Below are 19,513 nucleotides of genomic sequence, written 5' to 3'. Positions count from 1 at the left end.
GGAGTCCTGCAGGTGTAAAGGCCCCAGGCAGTAAACACAAGAAGTGTGACCGTCTGTCAGAGACATCTTCTGACAGCACGAGTCACACTTCTTGAAGCCTGAGACCTTTCCTTCCCTAGACATAGTCTAAGAAACACACAAAAAACACACACACTGAACACGTCACACAATTAATCCCAAACACACACACACTAACAGGGATTAAAGAAAGGGAGGCTAGGCCTAACTGAAAATTTTTTAACTTTTAAAATTTTACTAAAAGGGAATATAGGGTGGGCACTAGTATAGGATAAACACTATCTGAATGCTAACAAAATATATGAAGAAAAGGGAGGGAAACCCTCGACTAAACTGCTTGAATTATAAAACTCACCTGAGCTGGCAAAAAAGGAGACCTCTTCGCGAAGTGGCAAACGAGATCTGGGGTAGTCTCGCCTTGCATCATGGGATATGGGGTTGCCTCGAGCTGGTAAAAGGAGCTCTCAAGCTTAGCAAGTGCCGAGTCCCATCCAGCAAGAATGAAGGCGAGATTGACAACTTAACATTGCAACTTTAAAGTGGTTTACTTTTAGCATATCTTTAAAATCCTCCCAACTCCACTCCAAAGGAAGGCAGGTTGGTCAAGAAAATGTGATCTCACACTTTCTTATCTAGGATGTTGCAGTGAAAAACAAATTTTGTAATGGCAAGTAGCAATGCATAACACACAAGATTTTGTATTTCACAGAAAACTTGTAAAACGGATTACAGTTCAGACAGTACAGACAACAAAAAATGGAGCCAACAAATAATTTTTAAAACTTCATCATCCATCTGACACACTCATTTATGTGCATCAGAAGGAGTGAATACTGCTCCTGCTCAGGTAATGAGTGGCCTAGATAACAGAATATTCTCCGTCCTCACACCTCTGTGAATATAGCTCCCAATACCACAACTGAAACAATGCACAATTTAAATGGTATGTTAAAAATGGTGCTGCAGTGGTGGATACCCGTAATTTGTTTAACTTTTTTCAAACATTTTATTGACTATCAATGGACCACATCACCTTGTAAATGCATAAAATAAAAAGCAAATAAGGAAGAACAATGAGGATTACATCAATAGCTCATGAAACCATTAAGAACCCTGATTTTTTTCTGTTCCACCTTAGTCTCTACAAGGGCCAATATTTCACATTCCACTAAATAACTTAGGAAATTCTCTTCAATTATTCAAAGTACCATTTGTCGTTAATGTTATACCAGTCAGAAATGGGCTTTAAGTTCTTCATTTTATGAATATATTTTTACCTTCCCAAATCCTGACATCTTTCATGCCTTCATTTTGAACAGTTGCTTTAGTACCACACATCCAGCACTCCCTGTGCATTAAATAAGGATTTGCCTTTTAAAAAGTGCAGTCATTTTTCCACTGATTTTCATGGTAGGCAGTCAACAGCAAATCATGATCTTGGAGAGTCTGTCTGAATTTCTCTAAAGCTGACATAACCCCCTTCCTCTGTCTAGCAGAAGAGTTATAGCCTACAGCAGTGACAAAATATACAAATGCCACCTACATGAGCCCCTGCCTGAGTCTCTGCATTCCACAGCAGGCCAACCTCAGCACTGAAACCATTCATAACTGCCTATCAGCTAGAACCCAATCAGCAGTGGGATTGGACAGCAGCTAATTTCAGCCATCCACATCAATTTATGCCTATCAATCCTAAGTCTTCCATGTCGTGTCACTTAACTTCCCCATTCTTGCTGGTGAGTCCATTCAGTAGGATAATCAGCATTCACAAAGCCATGAGAGTTCTTCTGCTTGACTTACAGCTCTGTCCCCATGGCAGCCTGGATTGGCACTCACTCACAATGCTGGCCTCAGTGATGCATGTGTGCGCTCCACACATGAGCCTATTCTGGCTATAAAATCATGAATACACAGACCAGGTGACATACATTTTTGGCCCATATATGACTTCTGATACAACATCTAGCCTCTTCTGAGTGCCACCTGCAGGTTACAAGCAACCCACTTCCACTTGTGCACATGCCTACTGCTCAACCCCATCCTACATCTCCAAATTCCCCTAGGCTGTGTGGATCTCAGTGTTTTTTTTTTTGTGCCACAAAGAATGTACTTTTCATCCTTCACTGACTGGTTCCTCCAGTGCTCAGACTCACTATTCAAAACCTGTGTCAGTTAGAGATCAGTAGGATCATCATCACAGAACTTGTTTGAACAATTAAAACAAGAAAAACATGCTTTAGATGTTCTGTAATAGTATGGTATCGTGAGAAATACTAACATAGGCAGGCACCACCATTATCTTCATTCCCATGCAACAGCAACTTTATTAAATGCTTGATGCCAAAAAATATTTACACAAACTGCTACAGTACAAGCACTGAACGGAAAGCTGTTAATGTCTTAACAATGGAAAGAAAGGCAACCTGTTAATACCCACTGGTGAGATCAGGAAATATTAAATCCTTTGCATGGCCCAATTTACAGAGTAAACCAACTGAGCAATTTCATTTCTTGCTCAGAAATCCAGGAAATCTGGTTCCCCAAAATTTGTGTGTGTCAGAATTATAGCTGAAAACCACTTATTTTTTGTAATGGTAATTAAGCCCCAACCAGTTTCATTTTCTTCACTCTCAGCTTCAAATGAGCTAACCTAGTGGTAGGCATTTGACAAATAAAATATAATTTGTAGTCAAATTAAGATGTATTATGTTGAATCAGAAGAACACACACTTTTTTGTATAAACAATCCTAAACACTGGTCTATGATTTTATTTAGAAACTCACACTTGATTAGTATGTACTATGAAATGGTTCATACTAGGGTTTTAACTAAAGAAAAATATAACGCTTGGTACCAGTGTCTACACAGTTATTTATATCCACTGATCATAAGCATAGAAAAGCTCTGTCAATCACTGCAGATGTCCGTTTGGAAATGGGAAATACTAACAGCCCTTTGCTTCTTATTTATAACTGTAGAGGCCTAATATTTCTGCCACAGTGCACCTTTTTGCTGTCTCTTGTAAGCTACTGCTGTTTGATGCAAACTTCTGATTATCTCTAGGATTTAGTTATTAGCTTTTTCAAGACATTTTCCTCAGCATTTGCACTTCCCATACCTTCTCTAGACGTCAAAAACAGTGCAGTTGTGTAGTAACTTACCATAACAGAAGATGACTGGCTACCTCATTGTTGCAGTATTTCTCACTAATGGGAAAGCATAAAAAACTTCTAGTCAGTTTACAAATGCTTGGGCTCATTCCTCTCACTCCATATATCTGCTCTAGGAACTATGCAAAAGATCACGTGTCAGTACACAAGGGATAAAAAAGGCACAAAGCTTCCTAGGTCTTTCTTCCTCCAGGAAAAGAGGCTAAAAGGGTTTGGGGAAAAAAGAAATCTTGTAAAACAGGAGCAAACATATATACGAGGAAGGAGGGTGGGTGCATATAACAGTAATCTGTACGGACATCTACTGTTAAGATCACAAATGCTTTTACAGTACACAATGAAGAATAGATCTCTCAAAAGCAGTTTTGGCTCTTGAAAGGGCATCTATCTTATAATATTTAATAAAGGTGTGGATGAAGATTACATGGCTAATTATAGAATAGTTCTTGAATTCAGACCCTTGAAAAAGGCTCCTGAGGAAGCAAGAATAAGCTTAGTCCTGTCTTAGGAGGATTTCCAATGAAAAGTGTAACAAAAGGATATAGTGACAGAAATCCGCATGGAGACTGTTCTTTTTACTCTCCAAGAAAATAAACAAGGTACAGTTGTGTACACTTACCATAAATGTAGATGTTTGAGTGTATTCACTGTTGCAGTCATTACATTTGGGTTATCTGCTTGCAGGAAGCCATCAGTCGACCTGATTAACAAAGTCTTGGGTCCTGCGTCGGTTGTGGTCTCTTCTTCTGTGACGTCAGGTCGTCAGGGGTATAAAACATGCAGCCGACGTCATTGCATCATTTTTTTCTTGCTGCAGATGTCAGGTGCCCCCCTAATGGGAAGCAATTAAATCTATAAATATACAAGGTTATACCGCAAACAAAAATCAAATACACCAAAAAGCTTTTAAGCACTGAAAAGGAGAGAAGAGGTACAGCCAAATGAAGTCAGGGGGCTGGAGGGAGGGTAACTAGGACTGGTAACCAGGACTGCAATAGTGAATACACTCGAACATCTACATTTATGGTAAGCGTACAGAACTGTACTATGTTCTTCGTGTTTCACTGTTGCAGTCATTACATTTGGGTAGATTCCCAAAGCTAAGGATGGGAGGAGGAATTCAGATAGCATTAGGACCAGCTATAAGGCTCTGCAAAACTGCAGTGGCAAAGCCAGCTCTAGATTTAGAGAAAATTGGCAAATGGTAATGCTTGGTGAAAGTATGTACAGAACTCCAGGTAGCAGCTTCTAGGATGTCCCTGGTAGGTACACCTCTGAGAAAGGCTGTAGATGTAGATGCAGCCCTGGTTGAGTGGGATATGATCCTCTGTGGATAGGTTTTCCATGGTGCTTACAGCAGAATTGAATGCAATGGCCTATCCATTTGGAGATAGTTCGCTTTGAAATAGCCTTCCCCTCTGTCCCTGCAGCAAATGCCACCAGCAGTTGTTCAGATTTCCTTTGAGGTTTAGACCTGTCCAAGTAGAATCTAAGTTGTCTGTGCACATCTAAGGATGCAGTATCCGTTTCCCTTTGTTCTGTGGATTAGGAAAGAAGGTAGGCAAATGAATGGACTGATTAAAGGCCACACTGGATACGACCTTTGCCATGAAAGAGGGATTGGTCCTGAGGGACACCCTGTCCGCATGAAAGATGGTGAAAGGCTCCACTGCCATAAGGGCCTGTAATTCAGATACCCTTCTTGCTGAAGTGATGGCTAAAAGGGAAGCTGTTTTCCAAGAAAGGAATTTTAAATCTGCAGTAGCAGCTGGCTCGAAAGGAGGAAGGGTGAGTTTCTCCAATACAAAGTTAAGGTACCAGGCTGGAGTTGGAGCTCTCCTGGGTGGTCTTAAATTTTTGGCCCCTCTGAGGAAAGTACAGCTGTGTACCCTTTACCATAAATGTAGATGTTCGAGTGTATTCACTCTTGCAGTCATTACATTTGGGTAATCCTGCTGGCAGGTTGCCCTCAGTCGGCCTGAATTCCAAAGTCTTGGGTCCTGTGTTGGCTGCTGTCACCCCTTCCCTGACGTCAGGTCGTCAGGGGTATAAAAAGATGCGTCCGACGCCATTTTCTTTAGTTTTTCTTGCCCCAGATGTCAGGTGCCCCCTAAAAGGGTAAGCAAAATTTATCTATACATATATATATATATATATATATATATAAATATAAATACAAGCACCAATATAAACTTTACTTTCATCTACAAGCAAATACACCACATAGGTTGTATAAATAAGAGAAGGAAAGATAGGCTCCATCAGAAGAAGAAAAAAGGGGGATGGTGGGTAACCTGGACTGCAACAGTGAATACACTCAAACATCTACATTTATGGTATGTGTACACAACTGTACTATGTTCTTCATGTTTCACTGTTGCAGTCATTACATTTGGGTAGAGTCCCAAAGCTATGGATGGGAGGCTGGAGCTAAACAGCGTTAGGAGCGGCTATGAGGCCCTGCAGAACTGCAGTGGCAAAGCCTGCCCTGGATTTAGAGCAGAGCAGTAGATGATAGTGCTCTGAACTTCAAGTAGCAGCCTCTAACATGTCCTTGGTTGGTACTCCCCTGAGAAAGGCTGCTGAAGTGGCTGCAGCTCTGGTGGAATATGGCCTAATGCCCTTGGGCACTGGCTTGCCATGGTGTAAGTAGCTGAAACGAATGCAGTGGCCTATCCACTTTAAAATAGTCTGCTTTGAGATAGTCTTTCCTTGTGATCCTGTGGCATATGCCACTAGTAATTGCTCTGTCTTTCTGAAACCTTTGGTTCTGTCCAAGTAGAATCTAAGCTGTCTGTGTACGTCCAAAGAATGCAGAATTCTCTCCCCCTTGTTCTGTGGATTTGGATAATAAGTTGGCAGATGAATAGTTTGGTTAAGAGCCATAGTGGACACCACCTTAGGCATAAATGTTGGGTTTGTCCTCAGAGAGACCCTTGTCTGGATAAAAAAATGATGAAAGGTTCCACAGCCATGAGTGCCTGTAGCTCTGAAACTCGTCTTGCAGAAGTTATTGCTAGGAGCAGAGCTGTTTTCCAAGATAAAAACTTTATATCAGCAGTAGCAGCTGGCTCAAAAGGAGGCAGGGTGAGTTTTTCCAAGACATAGTTAAGGTCCCATGCAGGCACTGGTGATCCTCCTTGGAGGCCTTAAATTTTTGGTTCCTCTGAGGTACTGTTTTAATAAGGGATGAGAAAAGATTGGCGGCTCTGTACTGTAATGAGCCGAAATGGCAGAGGTATGAATTTTAATAGATGAAAATGATAGGCCTTTGTCCAGCATCTCAGTTAAGTATTGTAAAATCTGAGGAATGTTTGACACAGCTGTATCAGTCCCTTGTGCCTGGTTCCAAGCACAGAATCTCTTCCATTTTCCAGCGTAAGATTTTCTAGTACTAGGCCTTCTGGCTTCCAAAATGACATCCATCACAGGTTTACTGCGAGGTGCGTTTTGTATGACTACATTAATCTGCCATGCTGCCAGGGTTAGGGTCCTGAGTTGGCTGTGCAGGATCTGATTGTTTTGCTGGGACAGCAGATGAGGTATTTGAGGTAAGATCCAAGCTGGGCATTGAGACAAGTTCCTTAGTATTGGATACCAGTACTGGCATGGCCAGCCTGGGGCAACTAGTATCATCTTTGGCTTCTCCTGTCTGTTCTTTAGGAGTACCTTGGGGAGGAGAAGCAGTGGGGGAAGGCATATACTGATAGGGCATCCACTTTCCATGCTTGTCTGTGATGAATCCTTATGCAGAATCTTTTTAGTTGGTAGTTGTGAGGGGAGACTAATATTTCTATGTCCGGGCATCCCCATTTCCTTGTTATCATGCTGAAGACTTGTGGATTCAGCTGCCACTCGTGGGGATCCATGAGGTTTCTGCTTAGTTAGTCTGCCAGAGTATTTTTCCTTCCTGGTAGGAATTGTGCCTGCAGATGTACTTGGTAGGTCAATGCTGTGTCCCACAAAGTCATGGCTAGTATGCAAAGGGGGTATGAATGTGTGCCCCCCTGCTTGTTTATGTACCACATGACCGTGGTGTTGTCTGTCCTTATCAGCATTTGTCCTGGATGAAGTAGGTCCTTGAAGGCTGTGAGGGCATTTTGAACAGCTAGCCCCTCTTTTTGATTGATATGTAGATGCATTTGGTTTGAGTCCCGTGTGCCATGAATGCATCTTCCTGCCATGTGGGCTCCCCAGGCATAATCTGATGCATCCGTTTTTAGTGTCTGCCTGGCTGGGGGTAATGTGAATGGCTGTCCCTTGTTTTGGTGACAAGCCCTTGCCCACCATCAAAACTCCTGTCGCAGGCAGGGAATTAGAGTAATCATAGTCTCCAGGCTGTGGCAATGTTGAGTCCAAACACTTTTTAGGTACCATTGTAGTTTCCTCATATGCGGTCTTGCATATGGAATTAGTAGGATGCAGGATGCCATGAAGCCCAAAGCCTGCAGAATTTTTCTTGCAGATAAATGGACCATTGTTGCCATCATTTTGAAATAAGTATAGTCAGTTGCCTTTGTTTGTCTGGCGTGAGATAAGCCATCTGGGCAGTTGTATTTAAGCTTGCACCCAGGAATATTATCTCTTGAGAGGGTACTAGTTTTTATTTCTTTTCGTTGACTGTGTACCCTAGACATGTTAGAAGTTTTTTTCACAAACGCCATATGCTGTTGAAGAATGTCCTTGTTCTCTGCTTGAATTAGGCAGTCGTCCAAGTAAGGATATATTTGTATTCCTCTTTGTCTGCAAAATGCAATTACTGGTGCCAGGCACTTTGTAAAGACCCTGGGCACAGTAGATAAGCCAAAGGGCAGTGTAGAGAATTGGTAATGCATTGAGCCAGCCTTGAATCTGAGGTATCTTCTGCATATTTGTCTGACTGGGACATGCAGGTATGCCTCTTTTAGGTCTAAAGTCACAAGCCAAGCGTTCTTGCCCAGCATGGGCAGAAGCTGCTGCAAAGTCAACATCTTGAATTTTGGTATATCCAGGAATGTGTTCAGAATAGATAGGTCCAGTATTGGCCTCCAGGCCTTGTCCTTTCTGGGTACCAAGAACAGTCTTGAGTAAAATCCTTGTCCCTGCTCTTGCTCTGGTACTAGTTGAATGGCCCCCATGTCCATGAGGGATGAAACTTGTTTTTGTGCCTCTGCCCATTGATTTTTTGGCAGATTTGGCCAGCCGTGTGCCTTTGGCAGGGTATGAAAATGGAACTTGTAGCATTATGACATGATATTTAGAACCTGGGTTATGATGTGCCAATTTTGAGAAAAAAGTGCTAATTTTCCCCCTAAAGATGCTGCTAGGAGATAAGTGCTTGGTGCAGGCAGGGGGCAGTCATTGGAACTGTTTCCTGTATGGTTGTGATTCATCTTCTCCAACTTTGGAGGCAGAGGCACCCCATTGCTTTGACCTGCATGAACCTTGCGCCTGGGATCTGCCTCTAGGGCAACTGCGTCTGCCCCTTTGAGGTCTGTCTGACACAGGAAAGGACCAATTCTTTGTTGGCCAGTGTCTACTAAACCTAGGTGGTTGTACTTGTAAAAAATCTTTGACAGTTTGCATAGATTTAGCTTTGTCCTCCATTTTCTTTAACACCTCTTCTGCCTTAACACCAAATAAAGTATCATGCTGTAAAGGCACATCTAATAATTTAACCTTGACATGATCAGGCAGATTTTGTTCCTTTAACCAAACATGCCTCCTAATTACAGAACCCATAACTGCTGCCCTGCAGGAGGCCTCTAAAGAATAAAAACCACATTGCAAAGTATGCTTTCCAACTTGTTTAGCTGCATGCAATAAATCCTGCGTTTCCTTCTTTTCTGCATATTCAGAGTTTAACGACATTTTCTGTTTAAGCAATGTCATGATATGTTGCTGATATTTGAGCATATGAAACTGACAGTTTAAGGCCCTTATAGCTAAGGTAGCAGATGTGTATACCTTTTTTCCCCATCTGTCCAGTGTCCTAGAATCCCTGTTGGAGGTGGTAGGGTTTTTTGCAGTGGAAGCCTTTACTCCCTTGGGGCCCTGTGATATAGTTTCTAGGTCTGCAGCAGGGTTTTTATAAAAAGGAATTTATGAGAGTAAGGAACCCTGTAATATCAGTCAGGCTTAACAGGAGCTGGAGGTAAGGAGTCAGGGGTAAGACTAGACTCCGAAAATACATCATCTACAATGTCCAACACAGGTGGAATGGCTAGTGGCCTGTGTTGAGGTAGTAAAAGGAAATCCCTGAGCCTCTTTTTAGATTCTGAAAAATCTTGGCTCTCCCAGTGGAAATACCCCCTCATGGTATGCAAGGTTTTTCCAAAAGAATAGTCCTCTGGAGGAGAAGCTGAAGGAATAGATTCTTAAGCATCAGAATCCTCACAGGGGGGAAGAAAATATTCTTGATAAGAAGAGGAATCAGAAGAAATGGAAACCTGATCTGAAGATTCATAGTCAGTCTCTTGCCTAGGCTTCTTATCAGGAGGGGGATGGGAACCCCTGATCAAGGTAATTAAATCTTCGGCCATTTTGAGCATCTGTTTTTTGGGCATAGAGGCCTGTCCACGTGGCTCTTGAGTTTATTTCTTTGTTTTAGAAGGTGCTGTAGTCTTTGCCTTTGAAGCTGAAGTAGGTTTAATGTAAAGATGTTTAGGTCTGAATACACCCTCAGAAGCCGGTGCCTGCTCAGTGGCTCCAGACCCATCTGAAGGAATAGTATCCGAGGCTCCAATACTTTGAGTTTCCAGCGGCATGGCCAATTCCACATGGGAGTCGGTAGTGGGCTGCAACTCTAAAGTAGTGGGCGTCAGGGGCTGCAAAAGCACCTCACTGAGAACCGGCGACTGGCTTGGGAGAAGCTTCGTCGTCAGTTTTGGACCTCGGTTGTCTCTCTCTCTTTTTCTTTGCGTTTTTTATGAACTCCGGTAGTCGGATGGGTATCTGACGACATTTTTGGAGAATTGAATAGGCGGCCAAAATAGTTTAAAGCAAAGTCATATCAATGCTTAATAGTGCGTTGGTTAAATCTAGCGCAAAACTGACAACCAGGAACGTTGTGATCAGGGCGTAGGCAAGGAATACAGTAAGAGTGAAAATCCTTATGAGGTATTTGTTTAACACAGGAAATACAATTATTAACTTTTTCTGACATCAGTCTGGAGTAAGAAAAAAAGTTTTCCCAACGGGGTACGTAGCTTTATTGAAGACTTCGGATCTGAAACTCGAACACAAAAATCTCAGGAGTTGGCCGACCGGCACTTGCGAACTGCTTCTGCTTCGGGCACCACATGGCAAGAAAGACTAAAGAAAATGGCATCGGCCGCATCTTTTATACCCCTGACGACCTGACGTCAGGGAAGGGGCGACAGCAGCCAACGCAGGTCCCAAGACTTTGGAATTCAGGCCGGCTGAGGGCAACCTGCCAGCAGGATTACCCAAATGTAATGACTGCAACAGTGAAACACAAAGAACATCTGCTTGAGCAGTGGAAGAGAGAAGAGGGGAGGTTCTGTGTTATAATCAGCTGAAATGGCTGAGGTTTGAATTTTTATTGAGGAAAAAGACAGGCCCTTGTGAAGCATCTCAGTTAAGTATTGTAAAATCTGAGGTAAATTGGGCACTGCTGTGCTCAACCTTTGAGATTGGTTCCAGGCACAGAATCTTTTCCATTTTTCAGCATAAGATTTTCTAGTACTAGGCCTCCTTGCCTCTCAAATGACATCCATCAGTGGTTTACTGAGGGATGGTAAAGGAGAGCTCAGGTAATTAGCCAGGCTGCTAGGTTCAGTGTTTGAAGATGAGAGTGCAGAATCTGGTTCTCCTACTGAGACAGCAAGGTAGGAGTCTGAGGCAGGTGCCATGGGGCCAACAGTGACACACTGCACAGTAGGGGGTACCAGAGTTGGCATGGCCAGGCTTGTGCAATCAAAATCATCCTTGGTTTGTCTTTTTTGATGTTTAGTAGTACTTTGGAGAGCAGAGGCAGAGGAGGAAAGGCATAAACTGATAGGAAGGACAGAGCATCCACTTTCCAAGCTTGTCTGTTGGGGGGGGGGGTCCTTGCACAAAATTTTTCCAATTGATAGTTCTGGGGGGAGGCAAACAGGTCTATATCTGGGCTTCCCCATTTGCTTGTCAACATGTTGAAAATCCTTGGTTCCAGTTTCCACTCATGTGGGTCCATGAGGGTTCTGCTTAGTCCATCTGCCAGTGTATTTAGTTTTCCTGGCAGGAATTGAGATTGTAGATGTACTTGGTAGCTCAAGGCTGTGTTCCACAAAGCCATGGCTAGTCTGCAGAGGGGGTAAGAATGTGTACCCCCCTGCTTGTTTATGTACCGCATAACAGTGGTGTTGTCCGTCTTTACCATTAATTGTCCTGGAAGAATGTGGTCCTTGAAGGCTGTCAAAGCATTCTGTACAGCTAACATTTCTTTATGATTGCTGTGAAGGTGCATTTGAATTGGGTTCAATTTGCCCTGAATGCACTTCCCTGCCAGGTGCGTCCCCCATGCATAGTTTGAAACATCTGTTGTTAGGGTTTGGGCAGCAGAGGGTAGTGTGAATGGTAGTCCCTTGTTTTGGTGGCAGGCCCCTGCCCACCAAAGGAACTCTAGATGCAGACAAGGAATGATAGGAATCATTGCTTCTAGATACTGAGAATGCTGACACCATAGGCGTTTTAGATACCATTGTAGTTTCCTCATATGCAGTCTTGCATATGGAATTAAAAGAATGCAGGAGGCCATGAACTCCAAGACTTGTAGTATTTGCCTTGCAGATAGCTGGGTTTTTGTGACCATTTGTTTGAAGTAGGTTACCAAGTGAATTTGTTTCTCTGGCGTGAGGAAAGACATCTAGGAAGTTGTATTCAAGCTTGCTCCAAGGAATATAATTTGTTGACAGGGTACCAGGTGTGATTTCTTTTTGTTTATGGTGTACCCCAGCCAAGTTAGCACCCTCTGTACAAATGCCAGATGATTCAAAAGTATGTCCTGGTTTTCTGCCTGAATTAGACAATCGTCCAGGTATTGGAATATTTCTTTGCCTGCAAAATGCAATGACTGGAGCTAGGCACTTTGTGAATACGCTGGTCGCAATAGATAAGCCAAAGGGCAGTGCAGAGAACTGATAGTGCGTGTAGCCTGCTTTGAAGTGTAGGTATCTTCTGCAAGATTCCCTGATTGGGATGTGCAGGTAAGCTTCCTTTAAATTTAGTGTTGCCAACCAGGCATCTTTGCTTAGCATAGGAAGCAGCTGGTGAAAAGTCAGCATCTTGAATTTTGGAATCACCAAAAAGGTTGTTAGAGTAGGCAGGTCCAGGATAGGATGCCATGAATTCTCTTTTCTGGGTACCAGGAAAAAATCTCAAGTAGAAACCTTGTCCCTTTTTCTCTTCTGGTACCAACTGAATAGCCCCTATACTTAAGAGAGGGAGAGTACTTGCTTTTGGGCCTCTGCCCACTGCTTTGGAGGTAGATCCGGCCAAACTCTTGGAGTTGGTGATGTTTGAAGTGAAATCTGTATCCTTGGGACACTATATTTAAAACCCATTTGTCCTGGGTAATGAGTCCCCAGTTGTTTGCATGAAGTGCAATCTTTCCCTCGAAAGGGGCAGTCAGATGAGAAGTGCTTGGAAGTTTTAAAAAGAAGTCATTGAGACAGTTTACCATAGGGGGGAGTTTTATTACTCCCAAATTTGGAAGTGGAGGCCCCCCACTGCTTAGTCCTGTGCGTCCCCTGGGACTGAAGCCTGGGTGCTCTGCTGGATCTGGGTTTGGACTGAGAAGGTCTGGAAGAGGCAGGAAAGGACCAATTCTTAAAAGGCCAATGCCTACTAAATCTTGGAGGTTGTTAACAGTTTGCACATATTTAGCTTTTTCCTCCATCTTTTTAAGACCTTCTGCCTTGCTGCCAACCAGGTGGCCCTGACTTAAGGGAGCATCCAGTAATTTTGCTTTAACATGATCTGGCAAGAACTGCTCCTTAAGCCAAGCATGCCTTCTAAGTACAGACCCACTTACCACAGCCCTGCAAAATGCCTATAGTGAATCAAAACCACATTGCAATGTCTGTTTACCAACTTGTTCAGCAGAATGCATAAAATCCTGTAAATCCTTATTTTCAGCACAATCAGGAGTCAACATAATTTTCTGTGTAAGCAATCCAATAATATGCAGCTGATACTTTAACATATGAAACTGACAATTCAAGGCCCTAATGGCCAAAGTTGCAGAAGTGTATACCTTCTTACCCCATCTATCCAGCGCCCTGGAGTCTCTATCAGAGGGGGCAGGATTTTTGGCAGTAGTAGCTTAAAGCCCTTGGGTTCCTGTGAAATGGTTTCAGGATCCGCAGTAGGATTTTTGAAAAGGAACTTGTGAGAGTCAGGAACCCTGTAGTATCTATCAGGTTTTCCGGAAGCAGGAGGTAAAGTCAGGGTCCATGCTAGATTCCGAAAAGGCATCAACAATGTCCAGTACAGGAGGTATAGCTAAAGGCCTGTGCTGGTGCAGGAGTAAGAAATCCCTAAGCCTCTTTTTAGAATCAGAGAAATCCTGACTTTCCCAATGAAAAAGCTCCCTGAGAGTATGCAAGGTTTCACCAAAAGAGAAATCCTCTGGGTGGGGAAGCAGAGGGAATAGAGTCCTCAGCATCAGAACCCTCATAGGTAGATAAGGGTAAATCCTGGTCATCAGAGGAAACAGAAATTTCAGAATCCTGGTCAGAAGTATCATAAACAAACTCAATCCTAGGTCTTGAGGGGGAAAGGTTGTCTTCCCCTGATTAAAGTAATAAGGTCCTCAGTCATTCTTATCATTTGTTCTTTAGGCATAGAGGCCTGACCATGCGGTCTGGGCATCAGTTTTCAAGGTATGGTTCGAGTTTTAGGCCTTGAAGAAGAAGAAGATGGCGCCGGTTTAATATGCAAGTCAGTAGGCCTGAATACACCCTCAGAAGCCGGTGCCTGCACAGCAGCTCCGGACCCATCTAAGGTAGAGACATCTGCAGGTTCCACAGTTGAAGCATCTCGCGGCATACCGGACTCCGAATGGGTCTCAGTAGTGGCCTGTGAATCTGAAGTAGCGGGTATCAGGGGTTGTGAAGGTGCCTCACTGAGTACCGGCAAACTGGGCGGCCTCTCTGTTTTTATCTTTGCGTTTCTTCGGAATGTCGGTAGTCGGATGGCTTACCAAAGACATATCAGGATAACTGAACCGAGAACCAAAAAATTTAGAAGCGCAAATATACCGACGATGGATAGTTCGTGGTTTAAATAAGGCACAAAACCGACAGTGAGGTACATCGTGGTCAGGGCCTAGGCAAGGAATACAGTACGAATGAGAATCTTTATGAGGTATTTGCTTTCCACAAGAAATGCAATTATTTACTATTACTGACATCTGTTTAGAGCAAGAAACGGTTTCCCCAATGAGGTACTTAGCTTTTAGTTGAAGACTTTGGTTCTGAAACTCGAAAACGAAAATTTCAGGAGTCGGACGACCAGCACTTGCGAACTGCTTCTGCTTCAGGCACTGCACGGCAAGAAAGACTGATGTAATGAAGTTGGATGCATGTTTTATACCCCTGATGTCATGGAAGAAGAGACAGCAACAGATGCAGGACCCAAGACTTTGTTAATCAGGCCGACTGAGGGCTACCTGCAAGCAGATAACCCAAATGTAATGACTGAAAAAGTGAAACACGAAGAACATCTGGTCAGTTTCTGATAAGCTTTGTTTTGCTCAAAAGGAAATCAGTTCTGTCTTCCCCCATTTTGAGGGTTAAGAAAAACACATTCAAAGATGAATGGACTGGTTTAAAGGCATTCCCTTTACCAGCTTAAGTATAAAGTAGGGATTAGTCTTAAGTCTATCCCTGCTTTTATGAAAAGTCAAAAAGGGTAAAGAATATAGAGAGCCGATAACTCAGAAACACCTACCAGATATCAAAGCCACTAACAAGACCGTCTTCCAAGTACATAACTTTAAAGAAGTGGAAGAAGCTGGCTAAAAAAGAGGAAAGATTAATTTTTACAATACCCAGCTCAGGTCCCAATGAGGAATGGATTTTTGCAGGGGCTAATATGAAGGCTGCCTTTTAGGAACTGTATGACTCGTACCATGAAGAAATAGGGGGATCTTTAGGCAAACATGCAGGAATTGGTGACAGATAATTACCCGAGAATGCAGCTTATACAAATATGAGGATTACGCAGTTCGCACATATATTTGATGACAATGGGAATACCCACTTAAGGGTCCAGTCCTCTCTAATGGCACCAAACAGAAAATCATTTCCATTTGGCGATAAAAAATCTTCTTGGAGTATGTTTTCTTCCCTCTTGTACTATCTTTAGAACAGCCTCAGAAAGTGATATCTGAATGGAACTGGAAATCACCCAAACTGTCAAACTGAAAGTTTGTTGGTTCAAATGAATGAGATAGCCCTTTTGCTGTGCCAGTTGTTCCATCCTGCGGGGCAACTTGCGGTCATTCCCCTTAACTATATGAAAAAGGGAGAACTAATGTTGTTTGGGTCAAAAGGGAGTTGCCAGTAACATTTTTTGGGCTGCTTTTCTTGATTTTCAAAATGACCTTTGGAATGAGGGAAAAAGGAAGGAATGCATAAAAGAATTTCATTTTTCATGAGAGTGATAAGGTGTCGGTTTTCCATGATTCCCTAAATAGGACTCTGGAGCAGAACAGCCACAGCTGCCTGTTCAGAGTTGAGGGAAAATTCCTGGGGGGAGTATTGCTGATTGTACAGCCAAACCAAATAATCTACAATACAGTTTTACTGTTAGAATTAGGAATATCACAGATTACCTTATTCATGTTGTCAAAAGACAGCAAATATCTAGCTACATTGGTCTGTTAGTTTATGGCATGGAAAGAGTTGCAGAGGGGTGCAGTCTTTCTTCACATACTTACACATAACTCTGCTGTCTTCACAATTTAACAGTATGCTTGTGTATGGTAGGAAATTAGGGGCTGTAGCAGCTTCTACTGAAATTATATCAAGATCTATGGAAGAATTCTTGTACACAATTATGTGAATCCAGCACTTTATAAAACTCATCTGGTCCCTCAGAAATCACCAGCTGGGGTTCCCATCCTATTTGACTGGTTGGATGGGAATGTGCCAGAAAGCTGCGTCTTGTAAGCCTTTATAAGGATCTTGACAGTGAGAGCAGGAAGAGAAATCATACGGTCTGCAGGCTCTTCATGTGCCTCGATACAGACATCTAACTCAGACTAGACAACAGAAACTGACAATTGTTTAGGTCTCTTAACTTCCTTACATGGTTGCTGAAGCATGTTGGACAGAGAAAACTTTTGGAGGACATTCTTCCTCATACAAGTTCCTTAAGTCTTTGGTTTTCAAGGTAGATCTTTAGAGAAGCTAAATTATTTCTTATTCCTTTAGGGATAAAAAATTTACAAACAGTGCAATCACTAAAATTGTGTTCTGTATCCATACAGAATAAAATTAGTGACACTATCCTTATAGTGGATCTGCCGACAGCAGTTGCATTTCCTTCTCTCAGCTAACATGAAATTGAGCAATTTTACTCAATAATTAAGTGAAATAAAGGAAATGTCACCAATGGGGATACTTAACTGCCTACAATGAAAACTGTCACAGGCCATGCAGCTAACAGATGAGTAAGAGACAGTATTTTTTATGGACTGGAGACAGAAAATTCTAAGGAGCTCCATATCCATAAGCCTCATATGTACCTCCACATAGTCTTGAGCATGGAATAGATCTATAGTGCAAGAGGAAGGAGCCAAAGCTTTTATAACCTAACTGACCATATGGTATCCTTGACAGAATACTTCACATTAGCAAGCAATACTGCAACATGATCTAATGAAGGACATCTAGGGTTCTTTGTGACAAGAAAAATAAATGGAAGATGTCTATGCAGTTTAACAAATTTCAGTGGAATACGGTTTAATTAACCTGATTAAATGCATGGTGAAAAAGATGCTTGCTGTTTTATACAGATTGCAACATCTGAATAAAGCTGTACTCCTTGGTTCCTGAGCCACTTTTTTCACTTGATTTGCATTTTTGTAACTGGGTTGGCTTTATCTGCTGGAGCTACCTGTCTACAAATAATGCATATGTGTACGAGATAATTAAAATAAAAACAAAAACTTTTCAGGATGATCTAGTAATACTAGCTAAGGAACTCTGTCAAGATTCACAGCATGCCTGTAGGGGGGATAGACCAGAAACACAGCATTCAGGAGGTTAAAGGACTCAAGCCTGGGTCAAAGGTTATAGTTTGTTAAGTTACAGAACATTTCAGTGCACTAAATATTTACCACAGGTCATTTTCAGTCTACCTCCATTTAACATACTAACGTCTACTGTATTTATATACTGACATTTAGCTCAATTTTAAAAGGGCAATTCTTTTTTCCACATTTAGCTCAATTTTAAAAGGGCAATTCTTTTTTCAACTGTGATAAAGTGACATGATATGCTATTACAAAACTAAAACTTATTAAAAGTATTAACACTCAGAAGATCAAGTAAATATACTCAAAAGCAGTCAGTGAGTTGGCAAAATACCAGGAAGGTGTTTGTAAGAAGACTGCATCCTTTTACACTAACTCACCACTAATGAAAATGTTTGAGAAGCTACAGCAGTGGCATGATTTCAGATTTTTTTTCAGTTTATATTCCCACATTTTTTTCCTGACCAACCATTCTTTGAGGACCTTTAAGATTCCATCATTCTCTGTTTTTCTATCTTGCCATCAACAAGGCTGGGGATGAGGTGCATTAGGCGACTAAGATGACACTGCCTAGCTGTCAGGTATACTCCAACCCTCACCCCCCCCACTTTAAAATTCAGTCTTCAGTGTACCAAGTCCTCGAAGTTTTAGCAACTACTTCCAAATCCAGGTCACATTTTCAGAAACAAACGAAAATGTTGTTAAAGCAGCAGTTTTAAATATCTTACTTTTAAACTATTCAACAGTACCATTAAGCAGTGGCTCAGATTCTTCCGATCTCCCTTAATTTGGCTATCAGGTCTTCTGCAGATTCAAGCTTCACACCAGCTTTCCTCTGTGGGGGCTCATCAGTGCTCAGTATTTGAAGATTCGAAGAAATATCAACAGCCAGATCACCTGGTTTCATCACATCAATCTTTTTCTTCTTTGCTTTCTGTTTGGATAAGGAAACAGAAAACAGTCAATCAAGCTGAGGAAACAGCAAAAAAACTCACATGACAACTAATAAAAATATGAAAGACAATTTGAGTAGTAGTACAAAGAATGATGCTTCCCAGCAAGTAAAATCGCTCAAAGGGCTGAACTGACAGTTCAACAGTTTGGATCAAAATTACAACTGTTTTTTTCAAGTCTTCTCCAAACAATTTGCTTACCCTTTTTCACCCAGACATTTCTATCTCAATTAAATAACTGCTGTTTGAAAGGCTGCCGACTACTGCACATGTAAACTGTAGTACAACAATCTAATTTGATAAAAATCATTTCTGACCACCATGTGACTTAAATGTCTTTCGAAAACAACCTTACAGTCAAACTCTACAAGATATACCTTTCAATATTTCCAAAACAATACTTCATAGTTAATATTTATCATGTGCCCAGGACTGTAACTGATATAAAGGCAAATACAATTGTAAGCATTTTAAATACAACTGTTACACACATGTAATTGAGTATTGCTATTGCAGAATGTATCTTTATCGTAGAAGGAACAGGTTAATTTGGACAGAGGCATGAGAATTCCCCATTTATGAAATAATCTTTTTAAGCTCGGAGTAAAAAAATTGGGGAAATTAGGCAGTATCCTAAAGAATGAATGCAAGCACTCAACCTTCTGATGAGAAATAATGCGATGAAAATCTTTCAGTGGTGTTATCAGAAAAAAATAAATAAATAAGCAGAGATACTGGTGGACCGGACAGACGAGAGAAACACATACTCCAGCATTACTGTACTGACAGTGGGTATGCTCATAGAATATAAACGAATAAGAGACTTCAGCTTCCTTGTTTTAGTGTTTTTCTGCATCACCATTACTGCATGCACAAAAGAAATGCAAATGAGGATCTGAGATCAGCAACTATCACTGCTTGAAGCAGTAAGCATACACAAATTTTTTCACGTTTGGTCATAAAACTCCATTACACACTCAAGAGATGATATGAAGAAAAGTACAGTTTTGTACCTACCATAAATGTAGATGTCCGATAGGTATGCATCTGCAGTCATCACATATGGGTTGTCTTGCCTCAGGCAGCCCTTCGGTCGGCCGGATTCCAAAGTCTGGGTCCAGCGTCG

At 41.9% G+C, this 19,513-nt stretch overlaps 1 protein-coding gene across 4 annotated transcripts in view; it reads right to left on the bottom strand.

Moving 5' to 3' along the window:
• ETFB (electron transfer flavoprotein subunit beta) overlaps positions 1 to 19,513 on the bottom strand; it is a 347,620-nt gene that overhangs the window by 60,169 nt on the left and 267,938 nt on the right. For 2 of the 4 annotated variants that reach the window (XM_044080496.1, XM_044080493.1), the window contains exon 6: positions 18,163 to 18,368. In XM_044080496.1, the coding sequence (XP_043936431.1) occupies positions 18,198 to 18,368 (171 nt within the window). In that variant the 3' untranslated portion in view covers positions 18,163 to 18,197. The remainder of the gene's footprint in view (positions 1 to 18,162; positions 18,369 to 19,513) is intronic. The other 2 variants (XM_044080495.1, XM_044080492.1) reach the window with 1 other exon arrangement.

This window comes from Protopterus annectens, chromosome 8.part0 (assembly GCF_019279795.1).
Source record: "Protopterus annectens isolate FY-2018-M chromosome 8.part0, PAN1.0, whole genome shotgun sequence".
NCBI lineage: Eukaryota > Metazoa > Chordata > Ceratodontiformes > Protopteridae > Protopterus > Protopterus annectens.
The sequence above is the reverse complement of the archived record's forward strand: the minus strand, read 5'-3'. Positions and strand labels throughout refer to the sequence as shown.